At 37.4% G+C, this 24,269-nt stretch overlaps 1 protein-coding gene across 1 annotated transcript in view; it reads right to left on the bottom strand.

Moving 5' to 3' along the window:
- PTPRN2 (protein tyrosine phosphatase receptor type N2) overlaps window positions 1-24,269 on the bottom strand; it is a 666,056-nt gene that overhangs the window by 10,698 nt on the left and 631,089 nt on the right. The window contains exons 20-21 of the mRNA XM_063301899.1: window positions 22,720-22,773; window positions 20,627-20,691 (exon numbers count right to left, since the gene is read on the bottom strand). Coding sequence (XP_063157969.1) covers window positions 20,627-20,691; window positions 22,720-22,773 — 119 coding nt within the window. The remainder of the gene's footprint in view (window positions 1-20,626; window positions 20,692-22,719; window positions 22,774-24,269) is intronic.

The raw sequence follows: 24,269 nt of genomic DNA on the forward strand, positions 1-24,269 counted from the left end.
TCGTAGGGGAGATAATACAGACAAACACTGCAAACACATTATTTTATATTGCCCCAGGTAGCGAAGCAGTTGCCCAGCTTTGGATTTATCCATGCTATTGCTGTAACATTTAAGCAATTAGCTCTGCATGAACAGGGCCAGTTGCAAAGATTCTGTATTCATGTACAACACTTGAATTGTAAAGCTGTGCTTACTAAAGTTGCAATACAGCCCTTAGATCTCCCACCCACCTTACTTGGAATAGCCAAGATATACTTAACCCAATAACCATCTAGCTCCACCTCTGAGGAAGCCCAAGTTTCCTGTAAAAAAGAGGACATCAAATTGTGACAGTCAAAAAAAAGTTGGTCTTTTGATGGAACTGACCATCCAGCAACATTCCAGGTTAAAAAGAAAAATGTACTCATTTGACTTATGTCTATTTTATTTGCTATTTTTATTAATTTCATGTTGCTGGTCATTGACCAAATAAACATTATTACTTACTTACTTACTTCATGTATGTAATCAGATTTTTCCATGTACTGCTGGGCCTGCTAAATGTTGCAGCAGTAACACAGACTTCCATACCAGTTCTATAATAACTTGGTGGCTATCACTGCACACTTTTAATACTTATTTTTACATATAAAGATACTATTATTGCTGAAATGAATGGAAGTAGGAAAGGGCTCAATAAAATAGTTAAGAGCAGAGACATCACACTGACAACAAAGGTCCGCATAGTTAAAGCAATGGTATTCCCAGTAGTAACATATGGCTGCGAGAGCTGGACCATAAGGAAGGCTGAGAGAAGGAAGATAGATGCTTTGGAACTGGGGTGTTGGAGGAAAATTCTGAGAGTGCCTTGGACTGCAAGAAGATCAAACCAGTCCATCCTCCAGGAAATAAAGCCAGACTGCTCACTTGAGGGAATGATATTAAAGGCAAAACTGAAATACTCTGGCCACATAATGAGAAGACAGGACACCCTGGAGAAGATGCTGATGCTAGGGAGAATGGAAGGCAACAGGAAGAGGAGGCGACCAAGGGCAAGGTGGATGGATGATATCCTAGAGGTGATGGACTCGTCCCTGGGGGAGCTGGGGGTGTTGACGACCGACAGGAAGCTCTGGCGTGGGCTGGTCCATGAAGTCATGAAGAGTTGGAAGCAACTGAACGAATAAACAACAGAAAGGAAAGGGCTACTGAGTTCAAGGGTACCTAATTTACTTCCAAAGTAACTGTCAAATGTAGCTGAGGTATATAGACCTAACAGATGTGGTACTGCACTCAGAAGACTTATATTTCAGTAAATTCCCCAAAACAGATCTGCCACCCCAAGGCACTTTGCTTAATCAGTATTTCAGACAACAGTAGAACAAAAATTCTAGCTAGAACAGAATCCTCTTCTCAACTGCTCTTTGATTAAAAAAATACACTTTTTCAGGGTTTTTCTTTCCTTTTGTGTTAATCATAATGATCTGAATGTCATGGCTGAATCCATTTGCAAAGCATAAGCAGATAACCCTATCAATCATGTTTATACCTATCATCTCTCCAAGAAGGTTTTAGAAATAAACACTCTATTTCTTATGCACAATTGTCTGTGAGGCAGATTACACTGAAAAATGTTGATGATTCCAACACTATCCAAGGGATTCATGGCTGAGCAAGGGACTTCAAATTAGACTGCGTTGGTCCAACTTCATCTGTACTTCATCTACTTTACCCAGGGCTTGGCTGTATTGCAATTTTGAAACCAACTTTATCAGTACAGTTTTATTTTTAGTATACATATATGCATAATGTGGTAGATTTTCTTTTCAGGGAGTTGACTTCAGCAGTATTTTACTATGCTGTGGTCAAGAAGCAAAAGATAAAACTTCCTTCAATTGGAATATACAGTAACTCCTGGTAATTTCATGAACATATCCATGTATTTGCCACAGCCTTCTTCCAGGGTGATTTTTGAACTTCCCAGTCTATCCTGCAGCCCTAGTATTTCCTGAAGGTCTTCCATTCAAGTATTAACCACACCTGACTCCGCTTAGCTTCCAAGCCCAGACAAGTGCTATCAATTACAGCACTTCATAAAATATTAAGGTTAACATTTTAAAAAGTATTTAAATGCTAGCACTCTTACTGAATCAACTAAAAACCTAAAGGTCTAATTTTAAGATTTGATTTTGACTGAACAGCAAAGACAGGGTAATATCCTCCAGAGAGAGGGAACTTCAAAGTAAGATAATTTTTCTCCCCACTGAGGAGGAAGAGTACTTCTGACTAACCAAACAACAGTCAGAGAGGGCAGGAAGATACATGCCAAAATGATTCAGAATTCTCAACAACACTTTACACTTAAGGTTGAATTTGTAGAAGTCAGTACCTTATCTAACAAAGTTTGATGAGAATGTGAATAAAGGCTCATGTGGTTATCTTACAAATAGCCAAATGTAGAATACTAACTTGATCTCCTCAGAAGTTATCTCTCTCCAGAAGTTGCTGGATAGTCCACAACTATATTTTTTTTCAATCATCTTGCTCAGGAGGAAGATTCAGGACTGACAAAAGGAAATGTTTTTTAATACAGTGCATAGTTGAACTGTGGAGTTTGCTGCCAACAGCTGTGGTGATGACAGCCAATTTGGATGATTTTAAAAGAGGATGGGAAAGATTTGATGGAAGATCCAAGTACCAATGGCTCCTAATTTTGACAGCTGTTTACTGCTGCCACGAATACTGCTTGCTGGAAGCAACAATGGCACATATCTACCACCCTCCAATCCAAGCTTATGAACTTCCCAAATGAATTCAGTTGGTCACTGTATGACGCAGTATGCTGCATTAGATGGGCCCATTGCCTGATCCAGCAGGACTCTTATGTTTGTGATGGGGAGGTTTTGGATACCTTGTTATCCAAGAATGTGAGCTAAAAGGGAACAAAATGAGCATCGAAGTATTTTGACTCAGAGATCCTGTTAGGGAGCATGACACTGCCTACCACATGTTCATTTTATGCCAGCTTAGTTCGTTGGAGAGAAAGCAGAAGAAAGCTTTCTTGGAAACAAAAGAAAACTAAACTTGCATGGGTCTATCCTCAGAGAAGTTACATTTTATCTAGAAACACAGAGTAGGAGGTCCACAATCTCTAACACCTTATGTAGTTGTTTTAATGGCAAGTAGCAAAGTTCGCTTGCTAAACTATTTCGCATTGTATGGATGCTCCATAAGGGTAGAAAACAGTTTATGAGAAAAGTGTCATAGAAGAAAGCTTGATGCAATGTATTTTTCCCTAGAACAAATGTTAATGCATAGCCCCAATAAAGAATTTTGCATTTACAGGTTGAATGTAATTTGCACCAAACGTGTGAAATCAAAGAATGGGCTCCTGGCAGGCAGGACTAACGCTGTCAGATTGATTTACGTTTGTTTAGGCCATTGAAGAAGGTAGCCGAGAAGGCGCAACTGAAAAATTTGGTCAACAAACCTTCTGGGAAGCTAACTGCATCTGATTTATCACACTGAATCCCACTTGATCTTTTTCATCTCTTCTTGGCTCTCACACTTGGGGGATGCCATATTCTTTTCTCCCCTGTGTGCATAAGACAAGCAGCATTTCTGGCAGCCTCTGGAAGCAAGTTCAGTGAGGCAACAAAAAACAATGCTGAAGAATAGGAGGAAGAATGTGTTGCTACAAAAACACTGTTGCAACAATTTCTCTTGAGGTCTCTGTTGTAAAGATCATCTTTTCTGCATGTACGGGCATACATGACAAAGCTCCTTGTAACACCGTAGGAATTCATCCCATCCATCCACCTACCCACTTGCTGAAAATAACAAAATGAAATTTAGGAGACAATGGGGGATACCTGGCTTTGTATCCTTTGTGCAAGAAAAGATTTTGTTACACTGTAAGGAAGATGCTATAGAAAAGGACTGTTAGGAACTAGGAAAGATCTACGTCTCACATTACAGTTCATCAACCACAACAATTAATATTTAGGGAAGTTCTAAAGATTTGTTTGTTTTCTATGTCCATTTTCCAAAATATATTTTATGGGCTGTTTTACTAACCCTAGCTTTGATTAATGTTGATGTGTATTGTTGCTTTGCAATACAAGCACATTTTGGGAAGGACTGTAATGTGAAGGCCTCTTAAAGCTATTTTAAATGTTAAATGGCATGGCTCAACAACATAGAGCCCACAGTTAGCGTCACCTCAAGGCTTTTAGCATCTTTCCGCAACTGCTCTGGCAGGCCTGTCTCCTAAACCAAGCTAATTCCAATGCTCTTTTTGCTTGCTCCTAACTGCAAGTAGCCTATGCTGTTAGGAGTGCAATTGCTCTCTCTCCATCTTTTGTAATTCTGCATGAATGTGCTTCTCCCGTCAATAAGGTTTTATTAATTCTGGACAACTCCACGTTTTAGAATCAGGAAATTAACTTATTTTAAAGTTTACATCATTTTTCCAGTTGATGCATTTGGGTATGTATGTGTTGCAGACTGGGGATGGATAGGCCTATGGTTCTCCAGATGTTCTTGAACTATAACATCAGCAGCTCCGGCTGGCACGTCTAACTGTGAGCAATATAGTTGCAGTTTAGTAACATCTAGAAGGCCTGTCACAGGTTCTCTGGATAGTGCTGGCATTTGGTGCTTTTTACAGGCAAAGTAGCAGGAATCCCATGAAATCAGCCAACCCTGGAGAGCCATCAAAAATGACATTAGCTTATTCAAATTTCACACTGCATATAGCTTTGGCGATACTGGCACCTCTTTTATCATTCCGGCTAATGTCTATAGAACTGCTGAAAACTTTTCCTGTGACTAAACTATAAAGCAACCAATTCTTGTTCCAGCAGTTCCAGGAACAGTGTGTTTTAAAAGGTTTGATTCTGTGAAGATGAGTATTTTTTAAAATATATTTGTTATGATGAAAGGATTTGCTTTTTGGTAAACAATGTCATTTCTTGGTTAGTCCTTGCAACTACCTCTTCATCAATCCACAGCCTCTAAAAGACAAGCAAGTCCATCCAAATATCCTGAAATGGAGAGTGAGTAAACCCCTTGAATTCAGAATGAAGATTAGTAACTCAGGCTGATTTTGAGTTGCAAATGTCAAACTTAAATATACATGCATACTATTTTATGAAAATTTCAATTACTCTACTTTTTCCCTTGCAACCACCATTAATGTAGGAAAAGACTCCTGTATATGAAAGCTAAACTAAACTGCCTTGACTACAATATGCAAAATTTTTAAAATGTCTGCTTGAAAAAAAAAAAAACCTATGCTACCATCATAAATTACCCACTTTGTATTTCATTAATTGAATAATGAGGTTATTTTGTAAAAAAAACCCCCATCTCTTTAAGAATCAGAAGGCTATCCTGGGATTTGTTTAATGCTCCTGTGGAACTCATGAAGGGGCTACAAGCCAGGCATGCAGAATAAATTTGCTTCCTCTCCAACCTTTAGCTGCCTCTTCAAAAGTGGCAGCACACAATTTTTATTGCTAGCTTTTGTTAATTCACCCATAAACTGTCTTTTGCATGCAAAAATTTTCTCTGGTACCCTTACATACTCATCTCTCTGGATTATGAACCATTGGTTACTGCTTCATTGGTTCAGACTGGTTACCCTCACAAGCTATTGACAGCATGTAATTATTCACAAAGCATTTTTAACATTTTAAATATATTGGCCATGTTTCATCAATTAATAGGCTTATCTGAATACAGTTCCATATCTTCTGCTATTAATTATTTCCTTCCCTCAGTATTACAGTAAGAAAATAATCCTAATATTTTTTGCTGAAACTCCCTACCAATATATGTTCCTGAATGTATGGAAAATACTTAGCAATTTTTAAAATAAAGCATTAAACAAATCATGGCAAAAGATAGTGAACTGATTAAAAAGCATCAACTCTATTTAATTCCCAACCAGATAATTCTTTTCTCCATTTTACTTATGTTATCTATAATAATGTCTGAGATTTCTAGGCTTATGTGAGCCTCTGTGTATTTTAAATTATTCTTCCAGTAGTTATGTCAAATCTTGCTAAGAAATAGATAAAATATCTAAGTAGAGTTCAGGTATGTCATGACATCCAGAAAGCTAATCTTTTCAGTTACATTTTGCATGCTTGAGAATTCTGAACATGTAAGGCAAGATGGACCTTAATGCATATTTCACATATTTCCCCTGTTTTGTCTGTGCACACTAGGTAAAAATGCATCTGTTTCAGTAAACCTGAAAAGTTATGAGATATGAAGGGTTCACAGAAAGTTCATTTAAAAATACATTTTAAGATATCTTAAATATCAGATATATCTCTATTAATTACATGTTTACCCTTTACAATCAACATTTAACTTCATTGTTTGCATTTGAATATGGTTTAAGGCTTACATTTCAAAGTAGTTAATTATCTGATAGAAAAAAATGGCAACAGCCATTATACTGAAAGTGTGCTGGAACTGATTACCTCATATCTAGTTGACAATTTGTCAGTTCACTCATGGACTACCTTTGCAAATCTATAGGATTTTGTGCTTATACAAAAAAAATAAAGTAAAATAAATAGACATATATTTCAGTGAACATACAGCTTTCCATTATATCAGTGCACTCAAAAATGCCATTATAAATATATAGAATTTGTGTACATGCAAATGGCTTTTTAAAAAAAATACAGACAGACCCAATATTTCAGTGAACATAATGTTAAATATTAAAGCAAGGTCTCAGCTTCTTCTGCTGATCTTACTCCCCCAACCCCATCCATTATGTGCTTGGTTTTAATGAGCTATAGAACTTGAAGTTTAGCAATTCAATAAAATTCAAAGAATAGAAGGCAAAGGGACAACCATACCAGACTTTAAAAAAAAAAGTCTTCAAGTGCTTCTCTGTAATTAGGTCTCTGTACCATGCCACTGATACCTTTTAAAATATCCAAACTGCGTATCTTTTCTGAAACAATACAGATGTTGCCAGGTAAAATATGGCAAAATGAAAAGACCTACGGAGGTATTTATCAATAAACAAAATACTGTTAAAGTAAAAAAATACACCCATAATCACTTTTCAGTAGAAGCCTGAAAAATGCCTATACATATATAGAAATGTAGATTAATGAGATTTCAGCCACAATATTACTAATTCAGATTCCTAATTAAAGTCTAAATTTCTGGGACAAGAAACTGTGTAACACTACATATTCCAATATAACTGGATTATAACCTTTGCATCAGGCTTTGGAATATTACTTTTTCTAGATAAAGATTAAATAAAGGTGGAACCACAGAATTATGAAATAGTCTATAAAGGTAACTATTTTTTGCTTAATGCAGATGTGTATTAATGTGTGAGTCTGTGTGTATGTTTAATGATGGAGACTACTTGATGTTTTGCAGAACACAAGAAATTTAAAATAAAATTTTGTGCAGAAGAACTATTTAAAGAGCAGCAAAGGCAACAAACAATTGATTATTATTAGAAATTCAGCTTCATTTTAAGGGAACTTCTCAGTGAACATAAATGATTGCAGTACAACTGAATTTTGGAGGATGGATGAAAAATCATTCCACATACCGTATATATTCTGGGTGGGAGCTCCAGGAACAAGGACTGCCTTATTCCTTCCCAGATCCTAATTTCAAATTCTAAAACCTTTGTTCTTTTCAAAGTTCCTTTTCAGAACACAGGGATGATACCCTCTCTCTCTTTCTCTCTCTCTCTCTGTAGAAACATCTCCACCCCAACACTTTAGCCCTAAACCATCTTCCTTCTAACATTGAGAACTCTTAAAATGGATGCAAATGTTACTTGGAACTAAACACATGAAATGAGGGAGTTATGTTTCAAGCAGAAAGTACCTATAGTTACTCTGAAATGTGTGCGGGCACACAGACAAAGCTGCAGAAAGTTCTTCATGTTGTTGTATAAAAGCCCAATATCTACAAATACATTGTCTGGGGCTTTGATTGATAAATGGAACCAAGAGTCTGGAATGTATGTTCTTAGCATATCACTCGTCTAGCCACCATGAGATTTGTAAATATATCCTCCCCTTTCTTCAAACACAAAGTACAAAAACAATACAATTAAAATTAGTGTTAAGAATATTCACCTTATTTATTCTTATTTATACCAAGCATAGAAGAAATGGTGGAATTGGAGAACTGAAGTTCATAAAATTATAATCTTAACAAAATGTGGAATTCTAACAGTGCAATTTTATAAATGTCTATTTAAAATTAAATCCAACTGAATTCAATAGGACTTTTTGCCAGGTAAGTAAAAAAGATTTTTGTTAAAAATCAAAACTTTCCTCAAAATGTGACCTCTTAAACATGCAGGAACCAGACTATAAGAAATAATTTTCTAAAGAAAAATTACATTAAAATAAAAAATGCCAGTGCTTGTTTTCATAGCAGATTTGTACATTTAAATTATATTTAAAAAGCAGTACTATTTCATAAAACATTTTTTTTTTAAATCACTGATAAATCCAAGGATTTTGATTGCTTTCTAGTTTTGTGCTGCTGAAACTAATTGTTCCTTATTTAGTCTGATTTTAAAATGCACTGTTGTCTGCTTTTTAAGAAAACAGAGAAGGGAACAGGAACTCAAATTATTCTAAGTTTATTCCTAAAAGACCTTTTTAAAACAAAACAAACCTAAAGGCCTTAATCCTTAACCCTCCCCCCCCTTTTTTTTTGTAAAACATGTTCACAGATGCTGGCAGTGCAGCTGGGCTTAAACCCAAAGTGCACTTGCATTTTTTAATGTTTAGAATTGAAGGACTAGAGCTGGTGCACCACTGAAAAGCCATGGCAATGGTTTTCTTTGGTACTTGTGCAATTCATTCTTTTAAGAAAAGGAAATGGAAAGAAAGATTTCATGTCTTGGACTTCGTGCCTTTGATCATTTGAACAACGCTGGATCCTCAATCTGGGCCTCAAACTTCTCAGGCCAGACAAAGGAGGACTAGGCCTCACAGACCGGGCCTAGACTCCTGGCAGAACAAAACCTTTGGTTGCCTCACAGTGTGACAGCCTGGGAAAGGCCCACCTCAGCAGGACAGAGATGCCTGCTCTGCCCTTTGATCTTTCATTTAAACTGCCCATAGCCCAGGTCAGGGATTTTAGAGTGCACACCCCCAGTGGCAGAGGGGAGTAGGTCAAGAACAGAATGGGGCTCTACCCAATCTAAAAAACCCTGCAACTTTTTTCTTTGGTCAGTTTCACATGACTTACCTTGCATTGTACAGCACTAAACCCATACTTAAAATGGAATGTGACATTACATGGTACAATGGAGTCAATAAATGGCATTCTTCAGAGCTCTTGCAACAAAATCAATCCTTCTCTTAAGTGGGTAAAAGAAAGACGCTAGAAAATGTTGCTTGTTTACTATTCTATGCAAGAAACTATACATTTTCCAGTCTTGCTTTCACTGCTTTCATTATACTCTCTTATTCCTAAAGACTAAAATGGCCTTTACAAATGTTCAACAGAAGAGGCACATCTTTTCTTTGCCTCCCCCCTGCACAATAACTGTTATTTAGACAGATCAAAATACCACTTGAAATTCAAATGTTCCAACCATCTGAAATGCCCCTTTTCACAATGAATATACAATTTAGTGCATGCAAAACATGGGCATACAATTAGCTTATTTTTGATTTGCCTATTTAATTCCTTGGGCTGCTTATGAGTGTGTGGGAAACAAACATTACCTATTAGGTACTGCAAGGTCATGGAACTAGAACTGAAGATGAGGTCAACCCACCTTCTCAGTCAACAACACATCCTCCGATATTTAAAAGATGAATGTAGGGATACAATATTTGACTACACCTACAAACATGATCCAGTGGGCAAACTGTGAATTAGGTCATGTAAACTGGAAACATATTGAGATCACAATAAACGTTAAATATGCGGAGAGTGTAGGGCAGAGGGGAGAGTTTGAACATTCTCCATTGATCAGTCTTGGGTAGCAAGCCAGTGTAAAAGCTACATCCCATGTTGCAGATAATTTGGTATCCTATTTCATTCCAGATATCTTGGAGAATCACTTATAATTGGGAGAAAAGCACTGTAAAAAATAAAATGCTTATATATTATTGGACAACCTTTTGGGTGTCCACAACTAATGCATAATTGTTCATTACTTGATGTAGTTATTTATAACTATGCCTTTATTACTATTACATGCCAGTTTCAAGATAAAAATAGATTTAATAGTTCCATGTGCCTAAAAATGTAGTTAAGGAGAGTGATCTTATCACTGGAACATATTCATAGATGACACAATTGTTGTAAACTTGTGGTACCTAGTAGCATGGCTTGAGCTATTGTGGGTCTTTTACTTATCCTTGAAGTCCCTTCTAGCCTTGATATTATTCACCAAATAGCCATTGGTGACTGACCCAGGGAAAAAGATTATTGACATTATATATATCATTAATGAAAAAAAAATCTAATTTATTCAGAAAAGATGTCCATGCTGTAGGGAAACATTATTCAGATGTCACCACACAGGCATAATGAAAAAGTAAGTGGCTTCATAATAAAGATTCCAATTATCCAGGGCCAGTTTAAGGGAGTCAGAGCATATATAGCTGCACTGAGGCCCAGAAATGTGGGGACCTCAGCAGTAGGCTAAAGTAGGCGATGTGTGAGAGAGAACACAAAAGGCTAATGGCTGCCTGCCTGCATTGTTCTATGCCCTACAGAAATCCCCATGTTTGCCTTGGTCCAACAGGTTTTTGGGCAAGCAGCCTTACTAATTAACTAACGCAGCTCCATGTTAGACAGTGCATAGACTGGGATTTTCCACTGGCTCATGGAGCTCTGTGTTGGCCAACAGGAAGACTGGGCTAAGAAGATTTTGGGGGGAACCTGGTTTCCCCAGAAACTAATACAGCTCTGTTAGCTAGCCTACCAGTAAACCAGGTCAATTGGGTCGTTTTCTTAAATGGGATTTTATTGTGTGGTGGTTTCTATGACTCTGTATCCAGTATGTCTTCCCTAGACACTAATTTTATTTTTAGCTCAGGTAATTCCATGCTGAATATATAGTTTACCATCTCATTTCACAGGAATCCATCTGCAAAATGGTAATCCATGGCTTTGTGCACGGCAAACTTGAAATCTGGTACTGCACTGGGCAAGCACATTTCTTAAACTGGCCATGATGTTATAAACAAAATATAGCACCATCAATGTGCAAAGTGTTTTGCTGAGGACAAGACCCTGTCCTGAGAAGCTGATTGTCTAAAATTCCACAAAGAAGAGGGGAAATGCAGGCAGGCAATTTTTTTCCTTTCTACTTACTTGCATGCATTTAGGGTCAAATGATGCCACCCTAAATGTATCATTAGCAACCACGTGATAAATGTGTTTCAGAATTCAATAGCAGGTTCACATAAACACACAATTTTTGTCAAGACGTCAGTGCTGCAGTCCCAATGAAAAGCAAATGATCCTTGCCTCCACTGCTATTATTCCTGGAAGAGAAGCACCCATTGGCTCCACACGCACTACAGATTTAGGCACGATGAAAGGATAACAGATATAGACATGGATGTCTGTCATGCAGAAAATAGAAAAGCAACAGCTTTGTCTTCTAAGTTTCTAGATGTACTCTTTCATATTACTGAATTCCTCTCACATAAATTTTATCGGAAAGAAAGCAGCCACCCTGTCAACAACACAAATCAAAGAGAAAGTTACAGTACTGATATTTCTTCATCTGAGTGTCTCAGGATGCCATATACAGAGTTATCATTTATTGGCATGGTATAATTGAAAACTTTGGCATAAAACAGTAGTTTAGGAGTGTTACTTTTGGCAGCACAGTGAGAGAATATACTTTCCTTTCACTGTGTGCTGTAGTCCCTAAAAGTTGGTCTCCTGCACATGCTATTAATTTTTAAAAAGCCCACACAGATATTATCATCATAGTTAATATCATAGTTATTCGAACACTAGTTATGGGAGGGTAACAACATTAGAGAGGTTTGCTTTACAGAAAAATGATACATAAGACTGGAAGAGAAAAAAGTGGAGTTCCTTGAGGGAGAAGGATGTCCTTGGCTGAGTGGAGCTGGAGAAGCAGAGGTAATAGTCATGATGTGTAAGAGCAGAAGACTAAGGCCATGAAACACAATGAAGACAAATACTCTATGCTGGATTCATAGTTTATATTGGATTTTTCTGCTTTTTATTTTACAAGAACATACTGGTGTTTATTTTTAAATAGCATATCCACTATGTGCACTTTGGTATAATCCCCATGGAATGGGAAAAGTGAGAGCATCTGAAGTTCACTTTATGTATTAAAATCAAGATTAATTCAATACACATTATTCAACTGATATCTGATCAACATGTGAACAAAAATGAAATCAGGTGTATAACAATACTGTTCTTGGTGATGGAAAACCTCAAGTACTATAACTACTAGACAATTTCATAAAGATTACAAATAATTACTATTTCAAATTATATAACCTGTGAAACAGTAACATCTCAATTGCAAAGAGAAAGTGCAGAGAAAGCAGGGCATTTTAAAAAAGACTTCTAAGTAATGAAGTTCTATAGCTTTCAACATTCGAACTAGCTAGCCATTGCTGATTAATATATATGACCATGTGAAAAATTCTTACTTCCAGGAAGAAACACATTTACCACATAAATTATTCTGTTGCAAAGAATAATTACTTCATGTCTATAGTAATATGGTGAATCAAGTAACCACATGGAATTTAATTTTCCACTTCTCTCATATTACTAATCTTGTTGTATAGTTGTAGTATTCTTCTCTTACCAAAAAATAAACAGGAAGGTACTGTTCCAAAATAGAGTTCAGATTTCATAATGCGTCTCTATGCTTTATTCTTCATTCCTGCAGACTTAAACTGGTATCAAAGAACTAGTCAATCTTCTGCATTTGGGTTTTAAGTGTTAGAAATACTCTATACAAAATGAATTCCCAGGCTGCAGTTTTAGCAAACATATGAACTATAAGTGTCTTCAAACCTCCCACGACACTTATCAAATCACACTTCTTTAAAAGGAGAATTATTGGAAGGCAGATTTTCTTATGACAAGAGATTTTGGTTTTGATTTTCTGAGGCAGCTGAAAGCTAATAAAACAATTGTCACTTTTTCAGCAATGAGCTAGGTATTATGGATGCAATCCTGGGAGGTTTGTGCATAAGACAAATTGTATTTCTTTTTGGAAGATGGAAAGAAAAGTTGGGTTGGAAGGGAGAAACAGGCTTTTGGAAACATCTGTTGTCCTTGCTGTTTCCATGTAGAAGAGGCAGTTCTTTGTGAGCAATTGATGAGTGTTCCAGGGGAGGGTTTTGATCTGTAGGGTTCAAAGTCCTTCTAAGCTTACACACATACTCTTCCCAAGGGGGGTGGGGTGGGGTTGGAGGGGGGATTTGCATTGGTGCTAGAATTGGCTTAAATAATTTTTCTTCCATCGCTTCCAATGGAAGGAAAATAGCTAAAAAAAGAATACCTGGTAAAAGAGTGACAAAAGAAGACAACATCTTTCTTCCTGCCCTGTTGATAAGATTTAAAAGTCCTGGAGGCTCTAACACTTGAACTCAGCCTAGTGAACTGTAAGATTGCTCTATAAGTTGTTGTTTTAAAAAAAAAAATCAAGAGAAATCCAGGAACAAATAAAGACAGTTTTCAAAAGTAACTGTAGTTTTATTGTATTTTGATCACTACTATTATCATTATTGTAAAATTTAATGGCAAAAACATTTAAGAAAATTACCTACTTTATTGGAAACAGCCTAATATGCAGAATAAAGATGTACTGGATTTTGGACTTGTTATGTGTGGCCCTTAAATATATGAATTTTGCGACATGCTGGGCTTGAGGAATCCAAGGCTGGAGTTAAAATCTCTGGAAGAAACATTAACAATCTCAGATATGCAGATGATACCACTTTGATGGCTGAAAGCGAAGAGGAACTGAGGAGCCTTATGATGAAGGTGAAAGAAGAAAGTGCAAAAGCTGGCTTGCAGCTAAACCTCAAAAAAACCAAGAGTATGGCAACCAGCTTGATTGATAACTGGCAAATAGGGGGAGAAAATGTAGAAGCAGTGGAAGACTTTGTATTTCTAGGTGCAAAGATTACTGCAGATGCTGACTGCAGTCAGGAAATCAGAAGACGCTTAATCCTTGTGAGAAGAGCAATGACCAATCTCGATAAAATAGTCAAGAGCAGAGACATCACACTGACAACAAAGGTCCGCATAGTTAAAGCAACGGTGTTCCCAGTAGTAACATATGGCTGCGAGAGCTGGACGATAAGATAGGAAGATGGATGCTTTTGAACTGTGGTGTTGGAGGAAAATTCTGAGAGTGCCTTGGACTGCAAGAAGATCAAACCAGTCCATCCTCCAGGAAATAAAGCCAGACTGCTCACTTGAGGGAATGATATTAAAGGCAAAACCGAAATACTTTGGCCACATAATGAGAAGACAGGACACCCTGGAGAAGATGCTGATGCTAGGGAGAGTGGAGGGCAAAAGGAAGAGGGGCCGACCAAGGGCAAGGTGGATGGATGATATTCTAGAGATGACGGACTCGTCCCTGGGGGAGCTGGGGATGTCGACGACCGACAGGAAGCTCTGGCGTGGGCTGGTCCATGAAGTCACGAAGAGTCGGAAGTGACTAAACGAATAAACAACATGTGTGGCCCTTAAATATATGAATTTTTAAAATTGTGTGGTAGTTACAATTAAGAGGTAATGTCTCAAAAGTTGTGGAGGCTAAGACAAAAATTAATTTCATTTGATTTCATTTATATTAAATTGAAACTAAATATAATTTATCTAATTTCTGTCTGGTCATGTCTTTTAATATTTTCCTCCTTCTCTCACATCAAACCATTACAACTGGGTTACATATTTCGAAAGTCTCTGAGGGCCTCATCCAAAGTTTCTGAAGGCTGCATGCAGTCCTGGAGCCTCAGTATTTTCTTCTGGTTTATGACTTATTTTACAAACCACTGTTAAATAAACCATGGCTTAATCAATGTGTGAGCATTTGGGTTAGTCAAATTATGTTCCCCTAGTTCATTTCCATTTTCTATCCATCACTATTTTGCCCCAAAATGCTTGTTGTTAATACCTCAGATTCTCTAATCTAGCCCGCTCAGCATACATTGTCCCATTCATATTAATGGCTGCAACCACTCACATCAAAGCCACTTTAAACTGGCAATCTTCTGGGAGATAAACCAATTTGGATGCAATCTGATCCAAAGAGTTCCCAGAGTGCTCTGCATGAACGATTATTAAGATGTGATTGCCAGACATCAGCAGTCTACACCAAACTAACTTCTTTTTATCTTGTAATCTATTGCCATTTTACCATCTCATTTGAAGCAACCAGCAGCTATGGAGGACTGAGAGGATTTGCATTTTATCTGTAGTACATGCAAGTCAAACACCCTCCCTTTTGACTTTCCTATAACATTATAAAATTTAAGTTATCCTGGACATAAAAAATAGTAATAATAGAATTGAATGTTGTCTGGTCAGTAAACTTTCAGATCTGTATCTCACGAGATCAGAATACTAAAACGTAGTTTAAAAACACTTCACTGTTTGATTGCAAAGCCTTCATGGTAATCACAGAGTCTACTTGACTAGCCAAAGTACCTCCTGCCTGAAACAAGATCTCCTGCTTCCTCTGTTTATAAGCTGATCAAGCCTGCAGGTAGTTAAGCCAGTTCCTTCTTAGCCGCCATCTCTTTTTGAGTGCCTTTGAGAAAGAGAAACAAAGCAGAAAACCCACAGAAACATATGTCCATGAAAAAAGCAAGCTTCAAGCCTTTGGACAGGAATCTGTGGCTTGCTGTTGCTAGGAGACAACCACTGCGACTTAGAAACTCTCTAGTGGCCAAAGTGAATGACAATCTAAATGCTTCCTAGTGGCAACCCTGAGTTCCATAAGACTTTGAAACTTGGCTTTGCTCCCAGGCTTGGGAGTAGCGTGATTGCTGAGCCCCTGTCGGTTTTGGGGGTATTGTGTTGTTCCATTGTGCTTTTTCCTTTTGGGGGGTGCTAGGTTGTGTTAGAAAAGATTGTGTTAGAAAAGGCAGAGGAACTAGGGACCAAATTGCCAATATCCACTGGATAATGGAAAAAGCCAGGGAGTTTCAGAAAAACATCTATTTCTGTTTTATTGACTATTCTAAAGCCTTTGACTGTGTGGACCATAACAAATTGTGGCAAGTTCTTAGTGGTATGGGGATACCAAGTCATCTTGTCTGCCTCCTGAGAAATCTGTATAACGACGAAGTAGCAACAGTAAGAACAGACCATGGAACAACGGACTGGTTTAAGGTTGGGAAAGGAGTACGGCAGGGCTGTATCCTCTCACCCTACCTATTCAACTTGTATGCAGAACACATCATGTGACATGCTGGGCTTGAGGAATCCAAGGCTGGAGTTAAAATCACTGGAGGAAACATTAACAATCTCAGATATGCAGATGATACCACTTTGATGGCTGAAAGTGAAGAGGAACTGAGGAGCCTTATTATGAAGGTGAAAGAAGTAAGTGCAAAAGCTGGCTTGCAGCTAAACCTCAAAAAAACCAAGAGTATGGCAACCAGCTTGATTGATAACTGGCAAATAGAGGGAGAAAATGTAGAAGCAGTGAAAGACTTCGTATTTCTAGGTGCGAAGATTACTGCAGATGCTGACTGCAGTCAGGAAATCAGAAGACGCTTAATCCTTGGGAGAAGAGCAATGACCAATCTCGATAAAATAGTTAAGAGCAGAGACATCACACTGACAACAAAGGCCCGCATAGTTAAAGCAATGGTGTTCCCTGTAGTAACATATGGCTGCGAGAGCTGGACCATAAGGAAGGCTGAGCGAAGGAAGATCGATGCTTTTGAACTGTGGTGTTGGAGGAAAATTCTGAGAGTGCCTTGGACTGCAAGAAGATCAAACCAGTCCATCCTCCAGGAAATAAAGCCAGACTGCTCACTTGAGGGAATGATATTAAAGGCAAAACTGAAATACTTTGGCCACATAATGAGAAGACAGGACACCCTGGAGAAGATGCTGATGCTAGGGAGAATGGAAGGCAACAGGAACAGGAGGCGACCAAGGGCAAGAAGGATGGATGATATTCTAGAGGTGACGGACTCTTCCCTGGGGGAGCTGGGGGTGTTGACGACCGACAGGAAGCTCTGGCGTGGGCTGGTCCATGAAGTCACGAAGAGTCGGAAGCGACTAAACGAATAAACAACAAACAAAAAAGGTTGTGTTATCATTTTTCTTTTGTTTTTCGTGACTGTGACTTTTAATACAATATGTAAGCTGCCCAGAAACATTTGGAGCTGAGTGGCCTCTAAATCTAACAAAATAAATATATAAGTACGTAAGTAAATAAATAAATCTAGATACCCTCTAGTGGTCAGATTGAATACCAACATACAGTATTTGGGAATTGCTGCAAGTTAAATTCAACCAGAATGATGTGGGTCACTGCTGATGAGTGAAATTCCATCTCTCAAAAGCTTTACAGCAGTGAAACCCCAAATACAGAGTATGCTGATCTCACAGGCCAGGAAAAAACAAGAATTAAAAAAGGCCCGACACTCAAACAAGTCTGGGAGAACCCAAGAAAAGAAGAAGAAAAATCTAGAGAAAATAGAGAATGCTACAAACCCAGGACAGCTTTCCAAAGCTGAGCTCAACTTTGAGCATCCCTGAGAATCCTGGAGCATGGCAGTGCAAAAGATCCATATGGAACTGAGCATGCATGGACAGGAAATGAGAACGATTTAAAAGAAGAAATGGAAAGGAGATAGGCAGTATGCTATAATCAGAAGAGCAATGCTTAGGGATCTCAGAGGAACAAGCATCATAGTACACAAGCATCATCCCACAAATTCTCCCACTAATTCCACATTCCCAGGAAAGAAGACTGACAATTAAATCTTCTCTCTCTTCCCATGCCTCAACTTCATCAGATTCTCAGGTACCTTCTAGGCACACCTGCCACTCTGGGAAGTCTACATGCTTAAGTAATGCTGCATTCATCACTGCTGCTGCCCAGAAGAGAGGAGAGGCAGCATCTAATCACACGTGTGCTGAGAACAATTAAAGGAAAGTTAAAGAATTGGGAGCAGTACAAGTAGAGTCAGAAGCAGTTGAGGCCAAAGCACAGATGGAATGAAAGGCAGCTAAACTGAAGGCGCATCTGGCAGCACAGAAAGAAAGGAAGCTGCCCAAACTACAGTGAGAGCTGAAAAACTCAAGAGCAGCGTAACATCAGAATATGAACGTCTTCCTGAAGAGCTGGTAGAACTGAACCTTACTCAGATGTAACAGAACAGGTGTTATTGCACAGTAATTCTCACTCATAGATTACTTTTATGCCCTTGGTGAGAATATCCCTGCCCCATCTCCTGAGGCTAGAAGCTTGCCCAGTGCCTCTGAGATATTACACAAAGTCTTGTAATGGAAACCAAGGACACTGCCATATCTCGAGGCAATCTGCAAATGAGTCTGGCCACAATGTGCCTTGGTGAAAATCCCACCTGATGCCTCTTGAGTCACATACAGAGCCTTATAGATCCTGTCAAAGGTTTCAACTCAAACAAAACAGAAAGACTACACCAGTGCACCAATAACTAGGACAAGACAGCATGGGAATGCACAAGGTTTGGCAGCACCTTAACAGCCCCAACATTACCCTCAGCACCGAAGTGTGACTTTAGCTGGATCACTGCATGCTTACTAAGTAAGGGTGCCAGAGAATGACTAGAATTCCTATTCCCAATCACATAACAATATTCATGAAGCATTCATCAACTAGCATACAGTGGACTATGTCGATCAGTACATTCTCACAACCTATCTAATGTAGTCAGCGTGGCTAACAACTGCCATTCTAGCTCCCAGATCTAGACCAGGGTGCCTATCTCTGCCCAGAAGATAACTCCGCTGAAACAAATGGCATCCTCTGATCCCTAAGAAACCTGGTGCTTTGAGCACAATTTCAAATAGTTGACGCTCTCATGAGGAGTGACATGACTCATCCACTGTGCATGATCCACCAGAAAACACTTACAGAAAATGTTGCTGGCACCATCATCCATCTCCATATCTATTATATTGGAGCAGCGAGTCCAGGCGGAGGAGGCCATTTTGTGTAGTATAGAGCAAGATGTTTGCCCCATGGAGATCAAGTATGGCAAGAAAGGGAAGACCATTTCTCACAACACTGCTGGGATGAAGCAAAGTCCTCACCTTGACAAAGACAGCTTCCTTCAAAGTGAGCAACCGACTGAACCAAGGTCAAGATTTCAAGACAAGACTTTCACTAGGCTGATCACTGAAGTGTGCCCCTTGTACCAGTGAAGTAGCCTAACCTTGACCTGCACTGTGTTTACGTTATCTCAATAAGGACAGCATGTAGTAGCATCACATGTACAATCAAATTTTCATGTTAGATATTAGTAACATATATTATTCATGTAAACTTTGATCATCATACATGCACAGTTACATGCAAAAGTTTAAGCATTCCTGATCAAACTGCATGTTTCAATGAATTCCTAAGTGAACAGAAGCTGACATATCCTCTGAACAGCCTCAGGTTTCCAGATCTTACCTTGACCACAACAGTTCTACATAATTTCAATTTCTTAACAGCATTTTTCTCAGTTAAAATTGCTAGCTGCACTAGAAATTCTTTCACAGCTTTCCTCTATTTTCTAAGAGTGAACTGTCTTCACACGCTCATACAGCAACTAAGAGGAACCCACAGTTGTTGAAACACTGACCGAACAACAATCACAACCAGAGGGGTTAGAAGGTCAGAGTATTTATTCATCTCTTGAATTGCTTTCACCAGGCTAACTATAGGACTAATGAGTCAATTATGTTTTGGGGCTTTATTCACAACTTCACAATTAAAACAAAGTAGCAGTGAATAAACTGGAAGGGTGTTCAAACTTCTGTGCCTGCTGTGTTCACTCTTTTCTTATTCTGAATTTATAAATAACTGCATATAAATAGTAGGTATGCATTCAGATCTGCAGAAATATGTAATGTTCAACATTGTATGATGTAGAAGTGGTGTCAGTTTCTGTTCACTTAGGGATTCAATGAAATACTTTAATCAGGAATGCCTAAACTGCTCTATTAAATTTTAAGTAGCAAAAGCATGTAACTGATGGAATTCTTCAAATTTCAGATCGGGAATGATCTCATAATCTCAAAATAAGCCACAAAAGCTCTTGAACCTAACTACATAGTAAGGGGGATGCCAGCTGGTGAGATGAACACCTACAGACTTAAGCAAATAACACTAATTATTTATCTTCTACTTTTTCTTATTTAAAATTACATAAATGATGAAAGTACATATCCTATACTTTTTTTAACCACATGTGTCAAACCATTCGTAAAGAAACTTTATAGGAAAAAAAATATATGAAATTCAGACAACGGCAATTTGCCTCAAAATCTGTCTGAGGTCCTTCTGTGAACAGAGCGCTTATGGCACCATACTGCACTGACATGGCACCATGCTGCAGACTTCTAAAGCAGTCCCACTTTTTGTTCTCACCTTTGGCCATTTTATTGAGAACCATGTCAATGAGGATGTAGGTTCCAGCTCTTCCTGCACCATCACTATAGACAAGGAGAAAAAAACCCCAGTCAATTCAACGTGCACAAAATCCTAACAAAAGCATAGTTTACCTTGAGGTGACATAAATTCAAGTGGGGGACTAAGCTGAGGTAGAGCAGCATGTCATATAATTAGGTAGGAGTGACAGAAAAAGAAAGCTTTTAAAAAAATGAATTATCCATACACGATTACTGGGTTTGTGTGAATATGAACAGTATAGCTTTGAATGAAGAATTTACTTCTCTAAAGACAAAAATCTACTTATTTGGGAATAACGTCATTTAGTATTTTTAAAGAATAATAACACAAATAATTCTAGAAACCTGCATCCATGACGAAAACCAAAAAGAGCAAAAAGCATTTCCCTCAAATGATAGCATGCTCTCTCTAAATTTCCAGGAACGTTCTTGGCTCTGAGAGCTAACCTGTTTCTCCTCCTGCTGTGAAAAACCTTTTGTTATTTAAAAGACATATTATTTTTTATGAAGAAATTGGATACTAGCCACCTGAGCCTGGAAAAAAACAGATACAGCAAACTACGTTCTTCCTTTCATCAGAAGAAAAACTGATGCAATTAAAGAAAGATGCCATGCATATTCTGCAAGTTATTTTTAACCTGCTCAGGGCATTACTTCTCAGAAATGAAAACAAAAATGGAGATTTGTGATAGAGCAGTGTAAAGATGTCAAGATTTTTAATCTGAATGCAGTTTTCATTGTCTTCAGAGGCCAGCTTTTATCTGGGAACGTGATGCTTTCCGAATGTATTGTGAGCAAACGTTATTAAGGTTTCAGCATTTTGCCTTTGCTCTTTTCCCTAGTTTCTAACCTGTTGTGGGTTTTTTGACAATACTTCCGTAAAAGAGAATGAATGAGTCCATCTGAAGTGATTTGTCATTTTAATTTTTCTTAATCTATAGAAAGTTTTGAAACACTGCAGAAAGAAAAAGGTATGACAACAATAGTGAAATTTTGAGTACAATTTGAGTGAAATGTAATTTACTGGGTCAGATAATAACCACAGAACGATGCTTGGGTATCACTAGACAAGGAGCTCAAAATAAATAAAAAACAAAAAACAGAGACATTTTTTATTAAAATATGTGACTTGATCATAATAATGTACATAAAATTAAAGGACCACATATCTGTGCCTATAAAAATTAATTCAGATGATAGTTTTAATGGATTTTTTAAAACAATATGATATTTTGGATTAAACATTTAACCTAGCCCCTGGGCATTCTGGTGATAAACTGAATCTGTGTGATCTTTTCAGAATCAATTTTTCAGCTGGATTACTAAGCATTCCTTATTGTTATAGGGGATGACAATAGTATTTTTATCATAAGACTGCTCCTATTTAACATTTCCATAGCATAAACCCTGTCTCTTCTACTTCTTCAGGTGTTTGTAAAACTGTATGGCAGAACAGCCTCAGAAGAATAAAGGCAGTCTGAATTTTCCACAAAACATAATTCTGAATAGATCATAATAAACACCCTACATACACGGTAATTATATCTTATTCCATACACTATGAATAAACATTCCATACACATATACACTATGAATAAACATTTAAAGGCTTTTTAAACCTGTGTTGAATGCAATCCAGTAAGAGAGAAGAAAATGGCTATTCCTTTGCAATAGTATAATCCTTTGCATTTCTGCTAAGAAGTAAATCCCATTTGATTCAATAGTCATTTTGCCCAGGTAAAAAGATGTATAACTGCAGCATGTAGTCAATGCATATGTTACAGCAGCCTAAAAAGAAACAATTTCTGTAGTCGTTTTAGTGAAATCTGGCTATTAGTTTTAGATAACTTAAGAGAAATCTTTTCATAAGAAATCAGACTGTACATGAGGATCGTCAAGAATTTCTGCATTTATTGGAAACTCACCCCAGCAGAAAATATAAATGCACTGGTCAGAATTACAAGGAATTTATTTTGATTATTTAATAAATTAATGTACAAAGCTATTTACATATAGGTTTGATCTGTGCTTTTCCTTTAAAATTATACTTGCCTGCAATGCACAATTATTGGACAAGAACGACCCCTGTAGCACTTGTTTATTTTTCTGCAATAAAACAAACACAGATGTTGATAAATATTAATAATTACCTAAGAAAGTAATACTTTCAGGAGCCATAAAAAATCAATAGTCATAAAAGTATATTTATTAAATAATAGGATAATCGGTGTAATCCTCCAAATATTATCCCTACCCAAGAGCCACTGGAATAAGTGAACAAAACATACATATGTTTTATAACGTTTACAGGATTATAATCTAGATTAATTTGCTATCAACCAAATCCTCTGTTCCTTTTTCACTGGTATTTGAATTACAATAGGGCTTGTCTAGATTTGGTTAGCACAATGTATGGACTCAATCACTGTGTATTCTAAACTATATGTGAATTTTTAATATTATGTGTGCAACCAGGCTCAGTCAACAATAAAACAAATTTTAGCTTAGCATGAGGTGTGGTGCCATATATATGTTAATCCTGAAGCCAGCACACAGAATCACATTTTCCTCCAAACTGTGCTATTCCAAATGTTCCTTGTCTGTATTGTACATCCTCTTGAACTGTTGAACCAAAGACAGTGTGTGTTCTTACACAGCAATAAAAAAGCAAAAAAAAGGTGCTTTCCTACATTTTTTAGATTAGCAATACAAATGGCAACAAATCTTACTTTGGTTGAAATGTATATTAAAGGCTTCCTTTTCAGCTCTGAGACAGTGTTAGCAGAGTTCTGTTTCAAAAGCTAATACAGTCTCATTGAGAAAACTTTTGCTTTGAAAGATGATACATACATTCCAGAATAAACCAATGTTTAAAAGCCAGCGTCTGATGAATGTACTACTTAATTCATAGAGCAATACATGAGAAAAAAAACCCCCTACTTTTGCATATATAACTGCTGGATTTATATAGTTCATTTTCTTTTCTGATGCTTTCACATATGCAAACAAACAAGTATATTCAGAGACATGAATAACACTTTAAACACCTGGAAATAGAAGTTCAGCATGAACTTGCACACACATACACACACTATTTTCCAGGCTTAATTCAAAATGTTCATTTAACCATCAAATCCCTAAATGGCTTAGGTATTTCATGATTCTCCTCTTGTAGGTATATGTATAAACTTACACATGCACACATATATGTCTAGCCACTAGTACCAGATTTCTTTTCATAGAAATCTTTTCATAGAAATCTAAATCTTCATAGAATTTCATGTACACAATAAATATATATTTCTGTTCCCCTAATTTGAGGAATAACTGCCTCTGAGTAAAAAAAAAAAAAAAGGGGGGGGATTAGTAAATTCACATCATTTATTCCAATTCATGAATGATGAAGAATCATTAGCTTGAAAAGATTGGGAAAGAATTAACTCAAACCAACATTAAAATTCTAAAGCTTTGTAAGTTTACTTTGCATGAAAAATATACCAAATCAATAATTCTTCTACTAATTTAAGTATCTTCAGTTAAAGACAGACAAGACAGAGTGAGAAGCAGCTGCACTTTGCTGAATATAAGGAAAGAGAATGCCT

Source organism: Candoia aspera, chromosome 4 (assembly GCF_035149785.1).
Source record: "Candoia aspera isolate rCanAsp1 chromosome 4, rCanAsp1.hap2, whole genome shotgun sequence".
NCBI classification, from domain to species: Eukaryota; Metazoa; Chordata; class Lepidosauria; order Squamata; family Boidae; genus Candoia; species Candoia aspera.